Source organism: Centroberyx gerrardi, chromosome 3 (assembly GCF_048128805.1).
Source record: "Centroberyx gerrardi isolate f3 chromosome 3, fCenGer3.hap1.cur.20231027, whole genome shotgun sequence".
NCBI classification, from domain to species: Eukaryota; Metazoa; Chordata; class Actinopteri; order Beryciformes; family Berycidae; genus Centroberyx; species Centroberyx gerrardi.
In genome coordinates, this window is record NC_135999.1 from 2,709,324 (window position 1) to 2,730,267 (window position 20,944).

Below are 20,944 nucleotides of genomic sequence, written 5' to 3' on the forward strand. Positions count from 1 at the left end.
GGGCTGCTGAACATTAAATGCAAAAACGAATTCTCTTTTATATAAATATATATATATAGGCTATATATATATATATATATATATATATTATATATATGTTATATATATATTTTAACTAATTCTCTTCACATGAAACATTATTTTCAACTTAAGATATTGTTTCCCTTAAACGTGAGAAAATGTTTAAAAATGTAATTTTAATTTGTGCCTCTGTATATTTTACTATGCTGGTAGACTCCTCCAGCCATTCAGAATGGTTCAGGCTTTTCATGGTGATCTTTGATGTGGCATTGAAAATATCAGCTTCCTAATATAAGGACATCACAGGTTAAATAATTTACTTCTTAAAATGAGTTATGCTTAAAGTTAAGTTTCCATACGTAACAAACAAACCAAAGTAGCTCACTATTAGGTTGTAGTAATATAGTGATATAGGTAGTGAAATATATAGAAATATAACTTTTGATTAAATATAACTCACTGGATTACGATTGGATTGGATCTTTTTTTTTTTTTTTACAGTAGAGACAGATGAGGAGTGAGGAGCACATACTGTATATCATATATATTTAAAGTTTTATATATTAATTGATAACTGTGTCTGTTCATTTTTTGCAAAACCTGAAATGAACAAGAGAGAGGAGGAGACAGAGACAAAGAGAGATGAGGGGAGGAGACAAATAAGTGTCAAGAGAAGAATTCAGGAGGCACGTGTTCACATATTCCCAACACCAACATGCACACTGATGCCCGCACCATCCCTCTTCCCCTCCGCAGAAAGAAGAGAGCTGACAAGCAAGAACTTCTCTCCACTGACCTCCTCCAAGGAATCAACATACTGTATATGAGGCACTGATTAGAATGCATTGTGGCCCTTCTAAAGTATGTGGGTTGGGTCCAGTTTCATTAGGGGTTCAGTATACCATACATAGCAGTACCATTAACTCCATGTCAATCTTGTGGTTCCCTAGATGCTTATCATAGTGATACTTATTTAGTCACCGATTCAATATGATTTTAGTATCGTCCCTACTATACATCCTTAGTGTATATATGCTAATGCTAAAACCAGAACAGTAAAGAGCCTAGGGGAAACTCCTGATCAGCTTGTAATGTCACTATGTCAATTGATGAGTTCTTTTCAGCCACTGTTCTGCCTGGCCAATGTCAAAATTGGGATCCTAATGATTCGCATAGTCATCGTCGGATAGTACGAGCTTATTTCTCACATTGTCCTTGAGGGCCTATATAGGTTATACAATAACACTGTGTATACAGAGAGTACTGCGTGGTCTGGTAGATGTGCTCTAGTTTCCGTCATAATGCCTTTGAGTCCATGGGATAATGATACCTCTCCGCTTAGCACTACCTCTCTGGAGGCCCATACGAAGCTTGATGCGTCCTCTCCACCTACTCCCTTTCAACTATAGTTCCTATTGGAAACTCAGACATATTAGGTACGCATACTCAAACTGCTTGGAATAGAGTCCTTAGCGTCATTCTTCCAAATTACACTGTTCTTAATGCATTGGATCAGGTTAGAGACCTGTCTTCTGCAGTTATCAACTTTGCCAACATCACCTACAACGCCTTTCACAATCTTGACCACAATGAAAACCATAATATACACTAATCACCAAGATTGGATGCAGCTTGACAAGTTTGTAGCATTCAGATTTTTACTTCCCATTCATTTGAATGAGGCCACGAACATAGCCTGAAAACTGACATTTAACACGCTGGTGAACAGATTCAACAGATCCCACAACTATGATTTTCAACTGACTGTGGGTCCAGCGTTTTACAACATAATTTCGCCAAATAGCATTTTTATTGATAGAACACAGCGGCGGCATACCATTTAGGAGAGATAGTTCCCGTTTGGGAGACCGGATCTACTTTTATTTTTAAATACAAATTTTAGTGTAAACCAAGAATAGAAATGCAAAATTAGGATGGACCAGTTACTGCTTTGTCTTAAAAGCGGGATCTGTTGTTGAATCTGTTCACAAATGTTAAATGTCAGTTTTCAGGATATTTTCGTGGCCTCATTCAAACGCTGCAAACTCATCCAGCTGCATCCAATCTTGGTGATTAGTTTATATTCTGGTTTTCATGGCGATCAAGAGCCAAATAAGCCCCATGTTAAAACTACCGTAAGTGGAATATTGCTTTAAATTTCAGACTTTAAGACCTTTTAAATGCCAGCTACAATGCAATAAATGACCAATTCACAGCTGAAATCGGTATGAAAAAGAAAACTGCTGATCAGACTCAGAATATAGATGTGTGAGAGACTGTGCTGATTTCTCATCTGAAAAACTGTGCACCAAGAAACCACATTTCTTCTTCTTCTAACTGTACTCAAGACCTTTTAAGTTTAGATATCAGTTCACATCATTACGATCTTTCACAAGCCTTCTAACACATCAAATCAATTAATTATCAAAGTAGAACCACATTCCCAAATCACAGAATAACATCCAATATATAGCCAAAGAATGACAGACAACAAGTTTGATTCACTTTTTACTGGAGATTGAAATCAAATGGACAATGAACACGCATGATCAAGCAACAGTTGGCTAACATCTAGTTCTCTTTAAAACCACAATTGTCTAATTTCAATGACAAACGTTTTTGTATACTGTATTTATATATATATATATATTGCCTTCTGTATATGTACATAGGTACACACATAAGAGTACATACACACACCGTTGTAGTTTAAACACACATACAAACAGGTCACATTTATTGTAATGACTGGACTTTGTTCATTTCCTGACTGGAGAGGGGGAGAGACTTTTTTTTCAAAAAAGGAAATGCATAGTTTGAAAAATTCAACACGATATGCCACAAGCCGGCTCTACACACACGGTTCAAAGTACACACACTGAACTGGGAGTTTTGTCTTACAGAGTTTGGTCCTTAAAAAGAACAGCGACAAGAAAAGAAAAATAAATCTGTATATACTTTTTTTTTTTTTTTTTTTTTTAAATGATGGAAAAAGGCGATGGAGGGTTGGAGGGACGAGGAAGGGTAAAACCATTTAACATCGATCAACCCTCATTAGGTCGGGGTGCCGCAGGAGTACGGCATCATGGGAATGATACTGTTCGGCGGGTTGTAGTGTAGCTGTGGACCTGGTGAGAGGGAATCGCTTTGCACCCAAACAACCATCAACCCTTCCCTTTTAGTGTCCCAACTCTCCACCCTTAACCCTCATAGGGGTGTAACACAAGACCACAGACCAAAAGACCTGATGCGGAGCTAACTGGCCTTGATTGGACAAAAAACAATGGGGAAAAGGAACTGCGAGGTCTTTACTGGTCTGTGGAAGAAGTGCGCACAGGTATAAACCCTTAAGGGGAGCAGAAGATGGCGAGTTGGGGCTTTAAGGCTAATCTCTACAGCAGACAGAGGGGTTAAGGCCCTGACACACCAGGCCGACGGTCGGCCGTCGGGCAATGTCGGGCCGTCGGTAAGCGTCGGTGTCCCTAGTTTTTGCGGTGTGTCCCGCACCGTCGGCACTAGTCGGACCCTGTCGGCGGCTTTTCGGCGTGTTGAATCGATGGCGGAGCCCGTCGGTGAGAGAGATCACTCTGATTGGTAGTTCGTGTTTTGCCTCTGGATGATTGGACTGATAAATTCCTTCAACATGTGGAACTGAACAGGAAAGAGCCGAGCGAAATTTTTAAGATCGGAGGTTTCATTTATCTCCAGCTCTCGACACAGGTTCGGGAAAGCCCCTTGAGCCTGTCGCTGGAGTAACGGTATTCATGATTTCACCCATTTAGTGCGGTTTCTCTTTTTATTTTTCACCTCCGCCTCTTCCTTTCTTCTTCCACAACCAAAAGACCAAGGGCTGACAATGCCAGTGCCATTTGCAACTTCTTATCAGACATATGGTATGGAGAGTTATTTCCCCTCACGCAGGCGCAGAACGTACGTGCTAGTTGGCCGTCGGCTGTAGTCTTTGCGGTGTGTTCAAGTGCAACTTTTTGGACCAGACGCAGGCGACGTGAGGCGACGCAACAGTCGGCCTTCGTCGCCGCTGGTTCTTTGACGTCGGTTTGGTGTGTCAGGGCCTTTAGGAGCTATATCCTTACACTAAGAAACACAGCAGGGCGGTGCGTGGTAATAGGACATGAATAGATGCCTTCAGAATACAGACGGTGGGACGTGGGTAGGCGGGCGGGCTGGTCGTGTGTGTGTGTGTGTGTGTGTGTGGGTGATATAGATATGATATGGAATGACGGCCCAGGCCCAGCCTCGGCCGGCCTAGCGGACCAGCGGGGACTGCTTCAGGGAGATGAGGACGGAGCGCATGCGGGACACGTCTTTGGCCTGCTTGCTGGACTTGGGGTTGAAGTCGCAGAGCCTGGCCACCCGCTCCCACTCCGTTCCGGGGTTGTTCTCGTCCAGGTCCGAGATCATGGCCTCCTCGGCCGCCCTACAGACGAGCGGGGAGAGGAGGAGGAGGGGACAAGGGATAGGAGAAAGAGTGCGTTAGTGGGGGAAAGAGGTGAAGACAGATAGCTACACACACGGCCCTGAGAGAGTCCTCTGCTGATCACCAACGCACACACGGAAAGCCATCCAGTGCTGCTTACTTGGCTCTACTGTGTTGATTCTGGCAGGGTTCCTTCATTGTTTGCTTCGATTGAAAGGAAGTTAAAACTTCAGCACAACAGGTTCGGGGAGAAAATACTTGAACCAGCATAAACTTTCACAAGATGACTTACGACTACTATAACCAAAACAGACAAAGCAGTCATTAAAGTGGGTTTCTTGGCTCAGTGCGATCTGTTGCTGGTTCAGCAGAGTCTACCTCAGGGAGGGACGGTCCAACCGCCACACAGAAATAAACATCCATCTGTCTTTTGTGCTCAGAGGAAAATAAGCTTCATTCACTGTGGCATGCCCCCCCAAACTCGTGTTTACACATTACAGTACAGTTACCTGCTTTTTCAACTCTCCACAACAATAAGGGGGCGGTAGCTATAAAACACCGATATGAGAAATCAAAACATAAAACAAATAAACTGAAGCTGAAAACGTCGTCGTAAGGATTGGTAAGCGTTTTTTGGTTGGTTAAAAATGCAGTTCCGTGCAGAACTGGGGGAGGGCAGTTCGCCCGCACCCGTACACTTCAACTTGCCCTTTGGTTTCGTAACTTCTGAGTTCTCTTTGCTGTGCAAGGTCCAAGTATAAGGATGTCGGTCTCATCTGTATACTTGTCCTCGAAAAAAAAAAAAAAAGAAAAAAAAAAAAAAAAAAGAAAGAACGACAGCGGCAAGTTCTGTTTTTTAACCAAACCCAAAAGAGCCAGAAGCACTACTGGGCCTTTGCCATGCATTTTGCTGCGGCTGGAAAGCAGGCCATTTTGACGTGTGGCAAAGACTAGAAAAATGCTTAAAAAGTTTTTATTTTGACCTGAGATGTCGTAATCTTGGGAAGAATCAATTCGTGCTTTTCTTGGGTTGAGGTATTCTTAACCAACTACCAAACCAAAATAAAAAGGGACATTTACGCTAGAGGGCTTACCACACAAACACCTGAAATGAAAATACAAAAGAAGAAAAAAACTACAAAAAAACAAAACTAAATAAAAATGATTCAGTGCCACAATCATAAGACAAGACATTTTGAGATGCAAGCCACAGATTATGGCGAAACAAACTCAAGCCCTCACCCGAACCCACCCACAAAGATAGTAACAGTTCCACTGCCATGGGTTTTTTCTAGATGCTAGTGGGATTTTTCTACCCCTCCTCCCCGGCCCAAATCCCAACTACTGACTACAACACAGTACACACAGCAAGATGGGGATGAGAAGCCAATGAACATTCACTGTCACAACCAACTACAAGTACACACGGGACTAGAAGGACCACAACATCACAGAAGGGACATTACACCCAACTTCTACTTAAGGCAGTGGATCTAGCTAAGGTAAACTGGGCATCCGGGCAATACATTCTCATCTAATACAGGCACTACTGCAGCTATCCCCTGAACAAAACAAAAAAAAAAAAGAAATTGTTTGGATGTTCTGGGGTTTTATATTTTTACTTAACTGGTCTAGGCGGTAGCAAGGATGGTTAATGTGTGTGCTTTAAGGTGCATAGGAAAAGAAAACAGGGAGAAACAGTTTCACAAGTCAGAATATAGAAGAGATAGAGAGGGGAGGGGATGAAATGAAATAGAACAAAAATGAGCTAAATGCAGATGTCAAAAGCCAGCATGCAAAAGCAACATTTTTTTTTTTAATATTCCCCCCCCAAAGTGTTCTACAAAGTGCTTAGCGTGCAGCCTTTGTGTATATGTTGCCTTTGGTTGGGGGATATACTGCCTCAGGCCGTTCTTCTGTCAGACACAGGGACATTGCGGACACAGTCGCACCGACAGTAGGAAGGAAGAGGAGGCGCTGTGACTCAGCGCTGAAAATGCTGAGCCTTAAAAGCAAGTGGTTCATTTGGATTTAGGGAAATCCTGGACACGAGCTTACAAAAGGCTGCATTGAGGTGTGCACATTAAGAGTCCTCTATCTTCTCGTTTGGCTGAAGTTGATGCCACCTTCCCATTTACAAGGCAAAGGGATTTTGCATTTGGGCGTCACCGGCATACAAGCGTATTTACATGGGCGTCTGAGCTCATTTGCATTAACAAATACAATGAAAATGTAATGCCAAACTTCAAAGAGGAGGACAGCTCGTCAGCCAACCTGAGACAAAGTACAGCCAAAAAAAAATCTATCAAAATTCTTTACCAGGGAAGATGCCAAAATATTAATTATAGTATTAAAAGTGTTTAGCATATTTAACTATATTGTTCTTATTTTTATTTTTATTTTTTAAATTACTCTGAATACAAGTTTTACATTGCTTAGAGTCAAGTCTCCTCTCTTGACCATGATGATAAAAACTGATAACAAAATATGTGAACACCACAATGCAGGCTAAAGGACACTTCCAAGTAATCCAATGGCAAAACCAAAGGCTGCACTGCTAAGGCAGCTGGATAGCCAGCTAGGCAACATTAGCATGTCATTCTGTAGCACGGCAGGAGCTACACAGCAGCTAACATTCTACTTAAGCATAAATACAGTTCGGTTTGAGGCATTTGTGTATCCATGAAGTGGCATCAATGAAATCTTCACTGGTAGGATAGGAGAGAGAGAGAGAGAAAGGGGGGATAGTATGTGCTGGACTCACAATATCACAAGTCAGGACATCTGCAGGTTACAGAAGCCAAATTTGAGATGTTTTAAGACCTTATTAATGCTACCTGGAATATAAAGCCTTCTTTCACAGAGCATTTATACGTTATTTATACAGGTTATTGGGAGATGTAAAGATGTCAAGGGGGGATTTTCCAATGCAGCTTTGAGCGCGTTCCCATAAAAGGGGCGGGGTTTGTAACAAATGGCCAATCACGGGCGACATGGAATAATCCAGATCAGACAACTTCATATGAAATGAGACGTGGAGAAATTGGGTCGCTTCGGAGGCAAAAGTAATATGATTCAGCTGAGAAAAGGCAATATTACATAAGCGCATACAATCCTTATCACCACCCATCATTAAGACAGTGTTCATTCTTCTCAGTGTGTCTTCACATTGAGGCTGTGAAAAGATTTCACACTCAGAAAGTCGCCTCATGTTGCCCAAGGCTGCAGTGATGGAAATATGAGTCTATTCATCACCGTCGGGAATCTTATGAAAGAATTTCAGCGCACTTAATATGTGGGTCAATGGCCTGGAAATGTTACAAACATGTAATATACCTGATGTAGCCTACTAAATATTATATCTCTGATATAATAAACCATCACGGAAAGCAAAAGTGGTTCTACCAGTCTGTAAACAGTTGCCCTGGTAACAGCCCTTCTTACCATCGATCATTACTTGTCAGGATGAAATGTTTTTGTCCATATCGGGTTCCTGTAGGAATGGTAACTCCATGTTTCCAGGGAGCTGATTGGTGAGGAGGCGGGTTTTTTGTACTTTCTGATCCGATAGCCTGAACTGAACCTGCTCCAGAGTGGGTTAGCTGTGCAGCACGTTACCATGGTGATCGACCCCGGTTAAAAGTGTTATCTCGCTGACCCACTAAGCTCGCGTTGTGCGTCAGGCGCCTTATTTGATTCAAGTAGTTTAGCTAGCAAACCTGGAAATAGATGGAAACATCTTGAATCTACCGGATGTATAAACGTTAAGTAAAACGGTACGTTTTAAAACGATATCACACAATAATCACTGAGATAAAAGTTAATTGCTGAATGAGTTCCAGTGGTTCCACAGTGTAAAGATGATCATACCGGGCAAAACGGTGGATAAAGAGGCTTGTGGACATTGATCATGATTAATTCCATCCTGGCTCTGGTACGGCATTTTTAGCTGGGCCCGCTGTGTAAAGATGGCTTAAGACCAATTTAAGAACCAAAATAAATAAACAGCTGACTATAGTAGCTGAACACAGCTACCATGTAATGACAGGTTTCTTTGCGCTGCATGTCTACTCTTAGATTAATACAGAACAAAGTTTGTAGTACAATATGTTTTTTGTTTAATTTTCTCCATTGTGTCTGCTTTACTGCTTTCATGCCCCTTAATGTAATGTTGTCCTTTTTCTTTCTTATCCTTATGATTTATAGTTGAAGAACTTTCATTAGCTGTTCAATCAGAAAAATGCGGCTTTTGCCAACTTTGTGTCTTTATTTTGGTTTTCAAATTGGCCTTTAATTCAATTCCAGGTGGCATTAAAATCTTAAAAAAGTAAATAAATACCTTGAGTATGAGAAAACAGAAAATCAACTGTTAAGGGTCATGAAGTCCAATTGTGTTTAGTAAAGCACACACAATGGAAAGAACCAAAAAAAAAAAAAAAAAGACAACTTGCTTATTGTACTACAAACCTTGTGGCCGTGCAACGCAAGAGTCCTGTCACTGCATGGTGAAAACATAAGACCTCTAACAGCTGTATTTAAGACATTTTTAAGACCTTAAATTTTGAGTTATTCAGACTTCTTGTGGACAAGCAGATACCCCAAAAGTATGGAGTCCCACCACACATACAAATGTACTGAGTGAGAGGCTATACAGTCAAGTGTGTGTGCATGGCACGATACGGAAAATGAGTCTGGTAGAGATTCAGAGGAAGGAAATCAGGCCTCCAAGAACAATGCCAACTCTGCACATTGTTAAAGAGTGAAATCATGACTCATTTTACAGAGTAACTCCATGGGACTGGTTCCCCAAGTTCAATGAAAAAGTCTCAGAAGAACCAGTCGTCAAAAAAAAAAAAAAAAAAAAAAAAAGTTAGGTGATCGTGATATTAACACCAAATCCAGTTGGACACACAATTGCTTCAAACAAACCTACAAGCAAAATTGTACTACTAGAAAATATAATGTCTAGACTAACTAATTTAGGGGAAATCACATATTTACAGAGACTTAAGTACAAACAAAACACCGTTTCTGTGAGAGTTCATACAATTATTTAAGCAAGTGTTAATTGTCGGAAACTCAAACATTATGAAATAAACATTTGCGAAATGCTTTGGTGAAATGACATGAGGGGAAATGTAACGGTATATAGCGAGGTGGATGATGAGAGCAAAAAAAAAAAAATCAACATGGGCATAGCAGTGATAGAATGAAGAGTGATTCCCATGGATGTGAGTGATGGAAGAGCTTAGCGATGGCAGTGTGGTGATGTGCAGTCATTCATGATATACAACTACAAATAACATGCGGACGGATGGTGTGAAAACTATTACTGTAGTTTAGATTAAAAAAAAAAAAAAAAAAAAGGGCTACCAATTACCTATGAAAACAAAAAAAGAAGAAAAATTAACAAATTGTGTTTAGAAATTTCAGTGGCGTCCAAATGGTTACAAATGAAAAATGAAATAAAAACATAGGGGGGAGGGAAGTGTGGGCTAACTAATAAGAAGATGAATCTCAATGGATGGATGGCGGGAGCTGACGACAATGTAGAAAAAAAAAAGAGACAAAAAAGAAATGAAAAGGAGGATGTTAGTTGGAGCAACATACACATAACCAATGAGCTCAGAGAAGGGCTGCTTGTAGAAGTCTTCGTCCAGCACCCTGGACAAACATCCGCCGGAACGACAGAGCAGCAAGAAGGCAGGAGAGAAGAGAGACAGCGGTAAAAGGGAGGAGAGGATGAAAAACACAGGCAATACAGGTTACCAGAGAAAAAAAAAAAGAAGAGTATTAGCACAGCATCCGCCCACGGCCGTATAATGAAAGGTTCAGGTCTTGGGATTGAGCGCCGAATAGAAGGTCTGAATGGGAAAAGGCTTGTTTTAACAGCTGACCTCCCGCAAATCTTTCATTATACGGCTTGGCGATCCCCAAAACACACCGACTCTCCACACTGAAAAGAAAAACTTGCTTCTGAATAGACTGCCGAAAGGGTTCGATATCTCACGGCACTGACAATAGGTCCGAAAGAGGGAATGCCGACCTCGCCAATTCTTTCATTATAAAATTTGGTGCCAGCATGCACCAGCTTTCTACATTGTATTAAGTTCTATCAGTTATCCGTTTTTACTGTCCATGTTTAGTGACTCAAGTGCAATAACCCTGGCTAAGCCCGGGCTGCTGGTAGTTTATTATTAATGGGACAGCAGGACTACGGTTACAGCGGAGAAGCAACTAGGCGAGGATCCGAGCCATTAAACCCGTCCATCCGTTGACAATTGCGTTTTTATATAATATCATCTCAATTTCATTTTACATTAGAACAGGCCTTCTGCAAAATGATGGGTTACCTACCAAAACGGCTGGTGGAACACATCGGTCTATTGAGCAGCGGGACCATAAAGTTTCTGCAATGCAAAATCTGTGATAAAAGACAACCTCTCCTTGTAGCATCTCGTTCTATTCTAACCTTCAACTAAACTAGGCAGTAGGATCTTTTAAGCCCTAAGCATGTGTTAGGGATGATCAATTATATTCAGATTAACTACATGCTATCTTGCCATCTTTAAGAAGCCTATTTCATATAACGCGCTGTTTCATAGGCTGTAAAATGGTGTGGCCCAGTTGCCAACACGGAGGAGGAAAGGGTGAACAGACCTAACATACTATCAGGAGTGAAATGAATGGAAAGTGAACAGGACGCCAAAGCAGGCCTCGCTATCAAAATGGGGCATTTGGCTATCAATTCATGTGACATTCTACAGTAACCAGCCTATGTCTGATTGAAGACAGCTCTTGTTTTTCCTCATTTTAGTGGGTTAACTTACACTGTTATCATGCAAGTAATAGTGCTAAGTTACACTGTCAATCTATTTCTGTTCATCATTTCCTTCCAAAACAATGCTCAATAGTCTATTGTCTTCAATCTTGACTTATCATACCTGCCAACATTTGCTTCTAGAAATAAGAGCCCCCCCATTAATCTAATACTTGTCATAGACTATGTTACTCACTACATTCCCATCCATCATTACATCATGTCTCACCGTCTTGCTTCAGTATAGACAGTATAGCGCTTTATTACCTGTGGGTGACATCCTCTACACATTAGCTATCAGTCTATTTCCATTCATCCTTGCATGTCTCCCACACCCAGGTCCAGTATCTAGTGTTGACTTATGATAATCATGGTAAACTATTAGAATAACTCTTACTTGTTTTTGTTGCTTACATCACTATCAACTATTTTTCCACTAATTTTATGTAGCAGTGATGCTACGTAAATAATCATTTTAATTTTTCTAGCTCTGTGTCCGTCCCCGTGTTGGTTCCGCATGTGGTTCTTCTGTAGTAACAACAGCTTTCTTTTAGCATAAACATACCAATTCTAAACAGTAAATAAACGTGTGTATTTGGGATTTTAGGAATTTGCTATTTTCGTTTAATCTTTTAGCAGCGTTTTCTTGCGGTGCCTGTGCTCCACTGTTGAATAGAGCAAACACAGCTATCAAACAGACACACACTGTCAGTCTATTCTTATTTTTGGTAACATCCGCCCTCCCTCGCCGTTATCACTCAGTTTCCGTTCATCCTTGCATCCCCGTGCCCCCCCCCCCCCCCCCCGTTCGAGGCCAGTACCTGTTGTTGACTTTGGTCTTCTCCAGCTGCTCGTTCTGCCGGGTGTGCCACTCCTCCAGCTCCACCTTGGCCTTGTCCTTCCACTCCGACTCCTGCTTGCGAGAGTTGGCGTCTGGGGGGGAGGGAGGCGAGCGGGTACGGGGACGGTGCAGGAGCGAAGAGGTAGAGGGTCGAGAAGACGACAGCAGGGAAGGAGAGAGAGATCGGAAGGAGGAACGGTTGAAGAGGGAATCCGTGAATACAGTATTCGAACAGACCCAAATACTATCCAAGAGGTCTGCTAGGTTTGAACCTCCAATCTTTGTTTACATGGCATATTTCAGAAGAAGGACGGTGTGTCCCTTGGCCTGTACTCACCTAGCACCTCCAGCCTCTCTCTCTGCTCTTCCCTCCACTTGCGCAGGCTTTCAGGTTCGGCCTGCAGCCGGTCTGCGTTGGAGATGGCTGCGTAGGCGTCTGATGGGCCGTTGCTTTCCTGATGAACAAGGAAGAGGATGATAGGCAGGGATAACAGGAAACTGTGCCTTTACTGTAGGTGTTTTTTTTTTTTTTTTTTTTTTAAACTGCATTGACAGGAAAGTGTTTCAACAATGCCAGGTAAGGAAAGAAAAAAAATGTCTCTTTCTCTTCCTGAACGATTTAATTATTTAAGCATCCTCAGGCAGGTCACCAGCCATCGTCTGTAGGTTGTTGTCCATCCTAAAATTCCAAATTGCCTGGTCAAACAGTGAGAGTTGCTAGTAAATTTTGGAATCAGCTATTCTAGCCAGTCTATTGTTCCAATAGGCTTACAGTATATCTGTTCCTAAAAAGGCAGCTGTAAGCACTCAGAGGCTTCAACCAAAAATATAACAAATCCAGCCCACTGGTGTTTTATCGCCTAAGCTTCTCTTGCTGCCAGGAAAGAAGCCCTGACAGTGCAAAAAACAGTTACGTTGGAGTGACAGCACAGGAAAAGGGAAGTTGGTTCACTGCGACTGCACAAAATGATTAAAAAAGAAATATTACAAATACCGTTTTGATTTTAGACAATGAGAATGCTGCAGCAAAGCAAAAAAATGGGAGAATGACACTTTTCTTCACCAATGTAATATGTTGAAAATAACATTTCGCTTATGCAATGTAGCCGTTAGCCAAAACAATAAGATCATTGGGTAAGAGGTGTTGAGAACTATGCTCAGACAAGTCAGTGGAGGAAAAGAGACGGGCCCACACACAGTTCCCAAGAGGCAGCAAGGAGGCCCTTTCTCCTCACTTTCAACTTGGTTTAAGTGAGTAAAAAGCAAGGCTAATTTAGCCTGTTTTTGAGCACAGCTGTAGTCAAAAGACATTTATCTGAAAACATTCATTTTCCCCAAAATGCGGACCAAATGGAGGACGAAAGCGTGGCCAGCCCCTCCCCCACCTGATGTCATTGGCCATCAGAGATGTTTGATTGGGCAATGTGATGTTGTGTGGACATCAAACAACCCTATTCTGTTTAGCTCTTCAATACCAATACAACAGAAAAAGTCTACAACAAATAACAGAAAATCTGTTTGCTGGTACGTCTGAAAATTTTAGAGCAGAATGGTTAAGCAAGGAAACAAAGTTTTACCCCATGAAGCTCTCCGTTGATAGCACCATCTAGAAAGAGACATGGGGAAACAGTTGTAGATTAGTAATTATAAATCAAGCATAGACAGACAGTTGGCAAACAAAATGACAAAATGCAAATAGATACGCAAATACCAAGAACTGCTTTTAGAGATGCTCCGTTACAATCTACATTTTTTCTCCCATTAACGTTACAATCATCATTTTGGGCACATCAGTGAAACGTTGCATTGATACACAGGATATCCTATGATTTTCGTTGTATTACATAATATGACAAGCCAGCAGTTTTGACCAACAAAATTGCTCAATATCCTGACTTCCTTGAAGCTGCAGCGCTAGCTAAGCAGTTGAATGGCTAAAGGTCACGAGCTCTATCAATCTCCTCTTGCAGCTATAACGTTAACTGACAAACTGCCGACAGCTCTGCAGCTAGCGCTGCCCCGTAGCAAGTTGTCAAGCTTGATAGGTATCAATGAATGACAGGGCCACACAGGGCCGTGCGCAAGTTGCTGCTAAATTCCCATTCATTTATAAAGGTGGCCGTTAACTTGAAACATCCCATGTCGTCAGCATTAACCAACATTCCACCGTTTTCTTCATCATGCTCGCGCCAGTCCTCTAAATTCGCCAATTTGAGCCGACAGAGCCAGAGAGTTCATGCTAGCTAACGTAATTTAGCTCAGGTTAACGTTAACGTTAGCGTTAGCAAAGCCCACTTGGCTAATTTGCTACCTCAGCTAGCAAACTGGCGAGGAGAGAACATCAACTCCCGTTTGAATTTAGGACCAAAATAAATGAACGGTCAACGTTAACTAAACATTGTGCTCAGTAAGGACGGTTAAAGTTAGATAGGCGCGTGTAAATGGAAGTAATTTATCTCCGTTTGATCCAGCAGTGACCAACCGTTTGAGTCTCCTAGTGACGAGGGGACCTCTCCGCTGTCCAGGATGCTGAAGCCTTCGTCGTTTTCAATCCCCGCTATCTCGCTTTCCTGTTGGGCCAGGAACGCTGCAGCGGGGTCCTCCTCTGACCCGACGCCGTTACCGGCGGCAGGTGCGTTCAGCATGTCAAAATCGTCCATGTTCTATCTACTTAACGGGAGGATAAATGTGGAAAACGTTGACCGTACTGAAAACGGTGAGCAGGTGTATCAGTTGACCGAGCAGATTAGCTCGACGGGAGGAGGGACGAAGAAAAAAAACCTAGCGACAACAGCTACGTAAATGCAGCGGAAACGGGTGAACAGCCAATCAGAACACCTCGGTAAGCGATTGACAGCACGGAGCACCAACCGCACATCAGCTGCCTCAAAATTTGACCAATGAAATCTTTGCAACTCTCATACGTGTGGATCCCATGATCTCCTACGAGTTGTCAGAGCTTTGAAGAAAAAGCCGCAGTCCGTGATTATTTTTTACGGTCTAGGGGAAAAGCAGATATATCACGCAGGGTGGGGAGGTGCATGATCATACTCATATCATTGCAATTAATTATATAAGTATAGAGTGCAAGAGTATAAATAACGCATATCATGCCATTGTAATTTATTAGTCATTGTATATATAAAATGCTGTATTTGAAAATTCTCTATCCATGGCCCCTTCATACCAGTGTTTTCCCTGCATATGTATGTTGCAGGCTTATTTAGATACTTAAAAAGTAAAAAGTATTGATTCCAAACGTAAGCCCAAAATCTGATGAAAGGTACCACTTCCCCAAAATAAAAGATGGATCAGGGGACTTGGTACTTGATAATTTGTGTACTTCTTCCTCGACTGACTGGACTTGTTCGAAAGCATCTTTGCAAACAACCCTAGATCACATCCCTGTACAATGGATCTGACCTGAAACCAGCCCCAAAAGCACTCCAGCCTGCTGCAGTGCCATGCCATGGTAGTTAATTATTAACAGGTCTGACCATCTCAAAAGGTTCAGGTGACAAACACTCACCTGACTCAAGGCATGTAACCAGGAACACATATATTGCTTTGAAACTAAGCAAAGGAATGAACGCATTTATGAGCTGAGCATTTGAAATATAGATACTATTTACGCATTCAAGTATCTGACAAAATGAATCAAACACCAACACAAAATTCTTTTCTCAGCTTCAGTGTGACTCAGCAAAGGACTCAGCACCATTCCACCACAAGAAATTTCATCCTTTGGTGTATTATTGATGGGAGTGAAAAAACACCATTTCAGGTGCTGCTCCAAAATCTAACATAATGAATCTAAACCATGTGGGGAAAACTGCTTTTAAAATCATTTGCATCCATCATTTACTTGCTCGTTTCATTTGATTTGGCACATATGTGTATGACAAAACAACTGGAAATGATACTGAATGGATCAGCTAAACAGGATTCTCTCCAGGATTGATATTATACTGATAGACTGATCATATGAAAGAAAATTGACTTGGGTTGTTATTCTGAAAAATGATGCATTTTCCTTAGATTTGTAGATAAGAACACTCCATATTAAATTATTTTCTGAATTTTAGATGTTTAAGTACAGGAAAGTAACATTTCCCAACCTTGTACACCAGCACCAGGGTTTTGAATTTGGTACAAGCATCCTGGGGCGGTCAGTGGAGGAAACATAGGAGGGGAGTGGCATGGAAGGTCATACTGTATCTCATAAAACAACATAAAAAACCTTGGGGGCAAAAATAGGACACTGTTTCTGCAGAATATTAGCCTCCAAGTCAATTTTGGGAGAATTCCTCTTTAAATGACAAGGGACAAGAAATAACACTTCAACCCTTCAATACGCTAACATTAGTCCAATGAATCTGTGTTACAGTGACCACAACAAACAAAACTGAGTGAAAACAATTAATAGCAAATTCAAATTTAACGTCTACCTAGTTTCCATGTACCCTAAATTTGTAAGTCCCACTCAGAGGAATGATGAAAAAAGAGAGAAGGGGGAAAAAACAAGGCAACGACGTGCTAGTCAAGATGCAATTTATGTTTTGAATCTCATCTGTTATGGTAGTGGTAATAAAGACATAAAAGTTCAGGACAACATAAAAATAATTAAACAAGTGAGGCACATACAAACGTAGTTGCGTTTGGCAGCATAGACTGACTCATAGCACACAAAGAAAAAAAGACTATGAAACTGCATGCGTCATGGATGGGACCCATTCATTACAATTCAAAAATGTAAACTGAAAGAGAGGTTCAGGTAACTGGTAACGGACAGCGACTGGACCATAAACCTGACATAATGTAAAGGAGAAAAATATTGAAACATTTAATACTGTGAATCCGCTGGTGACCCAATCTATAACTGCTATAAATACTGTCACCCTACTACTGGCTTTGTTTATCTTGAATATCTTCTGATTCTTTCTGATTCTGCCTGACAATATGTGGCTTCTAAACATGAGTTTTACATGCATTTCAAATAAACATCTGAGTTAGGGTGCAATGTGAAAGTTGCAAAAAAAAACAACAACACAATTTTCCATGTCGAAGTCAAACTAAGAAGCTATGTAAATATACCAAAAAGTATAAAGGGCAAAGAAATTCTGGGTTGGGGATTTTGCAACAATGTCAGTGGCATTTGCATTTCATAAAGCAGCTTCCTCACTGCACATGAAGCAGATTTTTTGTTCCCATGTAAAAAAAAAAAAAAAGTGTATATGTAAAACAATGTATTGATTTGTTTATATGGGCCTACACAAATAAATCAATAAAATTAAATAAAAATCCCCCTAAATACTTAAAATTGTAAGGGATGGTCAATAAGTAATATTTCATCCAAACCAGCTGACACAAATTATCATTTTGAGATTGAGATATATATATATATATATATATATATATATATATATATATATATATATATATATATATACACATACATATATATTTACACACAGTATATGTCACCACCTAACCCGATTCAGTCTTCATCAGAGCAATCATAGGTTGAAACACAATATGGCTGCTGCATTTACTTTTCTCCTGCCTAAAGATCTTGTTTATAGCTCACTCAGCTGTCACCTACCCATCTTTTTTTTTTTTTAATGATTTATATTTTATTAGCTTTTTCAGAACAGCCTACCCATCTTTTTAAAGCACTGGGATTTCTTCATCATCTTAAATAGTCTCATTTACAACAACAAAGCAAACACTTCTCCAACCAGATAAAATTTACATGTACATCTTGCCATACTTGCATGTTTGCAGATCCAGAATGTTTTGTACATTTACAGTGAGAGAAAGGAACTACAGGGAGAAGAGAGAGATATGGCAAGAGGAGAGTACATGTTTCAGAGATATTTTGGTCACGTCTAAAACACGCTTTCAAGCCACATCATACTGCGACAACAGAGGATGGGCTGCTGTTCTGTATAGGTCATTTTGGCTTGAAGATGGTGAGCGTTAGTTCCTTCGAAAGCTGCTGCTTGTTCGAAAACGCTCTGCAACTTTATTCAACCTTGACAGTCTTGATGCGTTTTTCACTAGCGGATAATTCAAATATCTGCTCCACACTTACCTAAATGATATGGAAGATTGTTTTGGTTTTTTTTTCAAAGTGATACTAAAGAGGATATGCTGCATGTGTTTATTCCCTGACCGCGGAATGTTTACATGTAACGGAAAGAACTGTACCAGTGTTTGAGACACACTTTCTTCTTTTCGTTTTTAACTTCATTTTAACTTCCAAGAATTTCATACTGTAGGAACACGTTTGGGCTATCAGGGCCCGGCCTATATAAAGGCCTTTGAGGACCATAGTACATATGTTTACCGTCTAAACAGCAATTTCAATGATTATTATTTACCTGTGAAAGCATCAGTCACTGGTTTAAAACAGTCGGGGTCAGTTCTGCGGAAGAGAGGGAACGTTTGTAGGAGGCCCAAGCGCACGGCTACTTCAGTCGCAATATCTGGTATACTAGCAGCGGCAACCAGGGGCTTCATATAAGTAAATGTTGCCATAAAATCATCTGGGCTCAAAGATGTCCGCGACAGTCTACAGACTCCAAGATGACCGTGACATTATAAATGTCGCCGTCGCTGACTTCGGTCCCGTGCTGTCCCGTCTCAAAGATTGTGGTTGTAGTTTTAAAGGTGGAAACGATCAGACGTACACCATAGTAGATTGGTAATGGTCATATGACGACCTTGGGTAAGTGAATTATCAGCTATTATTTATTGTCTTTTACCTGTCATGTTGACATATACATATTCGGCTGTTGCTGCTGTCAACAGACTGATATATTAAGAAGTGATAGGCCTAACTTTGAAATGACCGCAGCCTCAAGAAAGACTGAAACCCTCGGTGGCTCTTCGCTCAGGCAAGGGACTTGATTCTCACTGGTCGGAGAATATGCTTGTCTGAGTCTATCGGGGCAGTACAGATAGGACCTTTGCAGTCGTCTTGTCGGCGGCAGCCTTTAGCAAAGCAGGCGGCGAGGACTTTGACGCCCCCCCCCAGGCTGCCGTAGCCCTCTAATATATCCTCCTGGTAGTATAATCTAACACCATGCTGGCTGCTCCGAGTAAAGCGGGCTCCTCCAGGTCCGACGTGACGACCTTGATGCCCTGGGTGGAGGACAGCGCTCTCTGTGAGATGACGTGCTGCACCGGCGCCTGGTAGTGCGAGGCCAGGACGCCGGACAGGATCACCAGGGAGGGGTTGATCATGTGGAGGATGTTGACGATGCCCACGCCGAGCGCCGTGGAGGCTGGAGAGAGGAAGAGAAAAAAAGAATTCGGTTTATCTGTGGGTTGTTTGAACACCGGATGCCCACCGATTTATGAAACGGCCGGAGGATTGTTGCCTTGTTCACTACAGCTAAGAGCCTGCACTAACAGAGAGGGTGGAGGGCAAGAGACAGAGAGTATAGAGAGAGCCTGAACTGAAAGTTTCAACTGACAAGTTACCTTCAAATTTTAAAGAAAATTTCAAAGAAGAACTGTCTTAAAACTCTGTCCAAATGTCTAATGTCCACACTATGATAACATAAGAAAAATGTATAATATAAAAATGTATAATAAGAAACACTGTATTTACTCGGAGTTCACACTGAACACTTTGGCAACACATAACTTTCTCTTGTCATGCCAATAACGCCAACTTGAATTGAAATTGAAACTGAATACGAGAAAAAATATGAGTGACAATCTGACTGTTTTAATCTTGCCCAGTGCTGTTGGGCTGGAGGGGAAGAGAAACAGGAAAATAATTAAATAATCTTAAAGGTCCCATATCCTCCACTCTCCAGTGTTTTATTTTCTGTCTTGAGGTCCATTCAAAGCTGTGTGTGTGGTGTCATGAACCAAAAACACTCTCAATCCATTTCTCCACGTTCATTTTCCAGCATCTCTCTGAGCCTTACCAAGAACAGGCCGTTTCTGTCGCCGTGTCTTTAAGGCTCATTAATATTAACGACCCCTCTGTTCTGATTGGCTAACCGTTTCAAGAGTGAAACGTGAGACAACACAGCTCTGGCAGAACAGGCAGCTACAGGTAGGGAAAACTCTCCGGTAATAAACAATGACAACCGCTCGACCGCTTTGAAAAAAACACTTTGTTAGTCTATTATTTCTTACAGAAATGATAATGAGCGAACCTTTGTGACGCCACAAAGTTACGGAAGTCCAAACGGCTCGTTTAGAGGCTCGCTTTTCTAATATGGATTGTGTGGATTTAGTTGGCGACCGTGCGTTTTGATACTTTCACCATGTTTAGATAGACCATCCAACTCCTTTATCATCACAGAGGCAAGGGGAGTCCTGTTTTACACCATATGGGACCTTTAAATCTTAAATAATCTTTTGATATATAAAAGTTTAGGTTTTCTTTGGCTTTGAGCCCAAACAAGATGATCAGTAAGGGATTAACTGTAAATACTAACTCAGTTCTAACTCACTCAGTTCTCTCTGTCACAAACTAAGAAAGATGAGAAGTGTGTGTGTGTTTGTGTGAGTGTGCTTGCTTCGGGCTCTGACCTGTGTTGAGAACAGCTTCAGCTTTGGAGTTTCCCAGTCTGGCAGCGTTGATGAGATGGACAGCGGTGACCGGCTCCACCAGCTTCATGTCCATCCCCTCCACCTTCAGCACGTCCTCTGGAAGACACACCGACATACAGGTCACACATTACTAATACACAACAAACCACATGCACATGGTGTATTACACCCATAGGTTCATATCCATTCAGCTAGGTACATATGTTATCAAGGTATCTGCAGGTTTCAATCAAGTTCAATTTAATCT

The 20,944-nt window shown here is 41.4% G+C and overlaps 2 protein-coding genes across 5 annotated transcripts in view; both read right to left on the reverse strand.

The window, feature by feature from the left end:
- Nucleotides 1–2,516: 2,516 nt before the first annotated feature.
- On the reverse strand, nt 2,517–14,867 carry clta (clathrin, light chain A). Of its 3 annotated transcripts, none has more exons than XM_078291790.1 (6): nt 14,603–14,867; nt 13,698–13,726; nt 12,458–12,575; nt 12,101–12,212; nt 6,087–6,122; nt 2,517–4,459 (listed from the first exon to the last, which is right to left on the reverse strand). In XM_078291790.1, exons 1-6 carry the CDS (start codon nt 14,778–14,780, stop codon nt 4,288–4,290), a joined length of 645 nt encoding a protein of 214 aa, XP_078147916.1. In that variant the 5' UTR covers nt 14,781–14,867; the 3' UTR covers nt 2,517–4,287. The 3 variants fall into 3 exon arrangements, with proteins under 3 accessions (XP_078147916.1, XP_071755252.1, XP_071755255.1); XM_071899151.2 differs by lacking the exon at nt 6,087–6,122 and adding an exon at nt 10,070–10,123; XM_071899154.2 differs by lacking the exon at nt 6,087–6,122.
- A 1,790-nt stretch (nt 14,868–16,657) lies between these two features.
- gne (glucosamine (UDP-N-acetyl)-2-epimerase/N-acetylmannosamine kinase) overlaps nt 16,658–20,944 on the reverse strand; it is a 30,250-nt gene continuing 25,963 nt past the window's right edge. For both annotated transcript variants that reach the window (XM_071899160.2, XM_071899159.2), the window contains exons 13-15: nt 20,677–20,793; nt 18,155–19,409; nt 16,658–18,106 (exon numbers count right to left, since the gene is read on the reverse strand). In XM_071899160.2, coding sequence (XP_071755261.2) covers nt 19,174–19,409; nt 20,677–20,793 — 353 coding nt within the window. In that variant the 3' untranslated portion in view covers nt 16,658–18,106; nt 18,155–19,173. The remainder of the gene's footprint in view (nt 18,107–18,154; nt 19,410–20,676; nt 20,794–20,944) is intronic.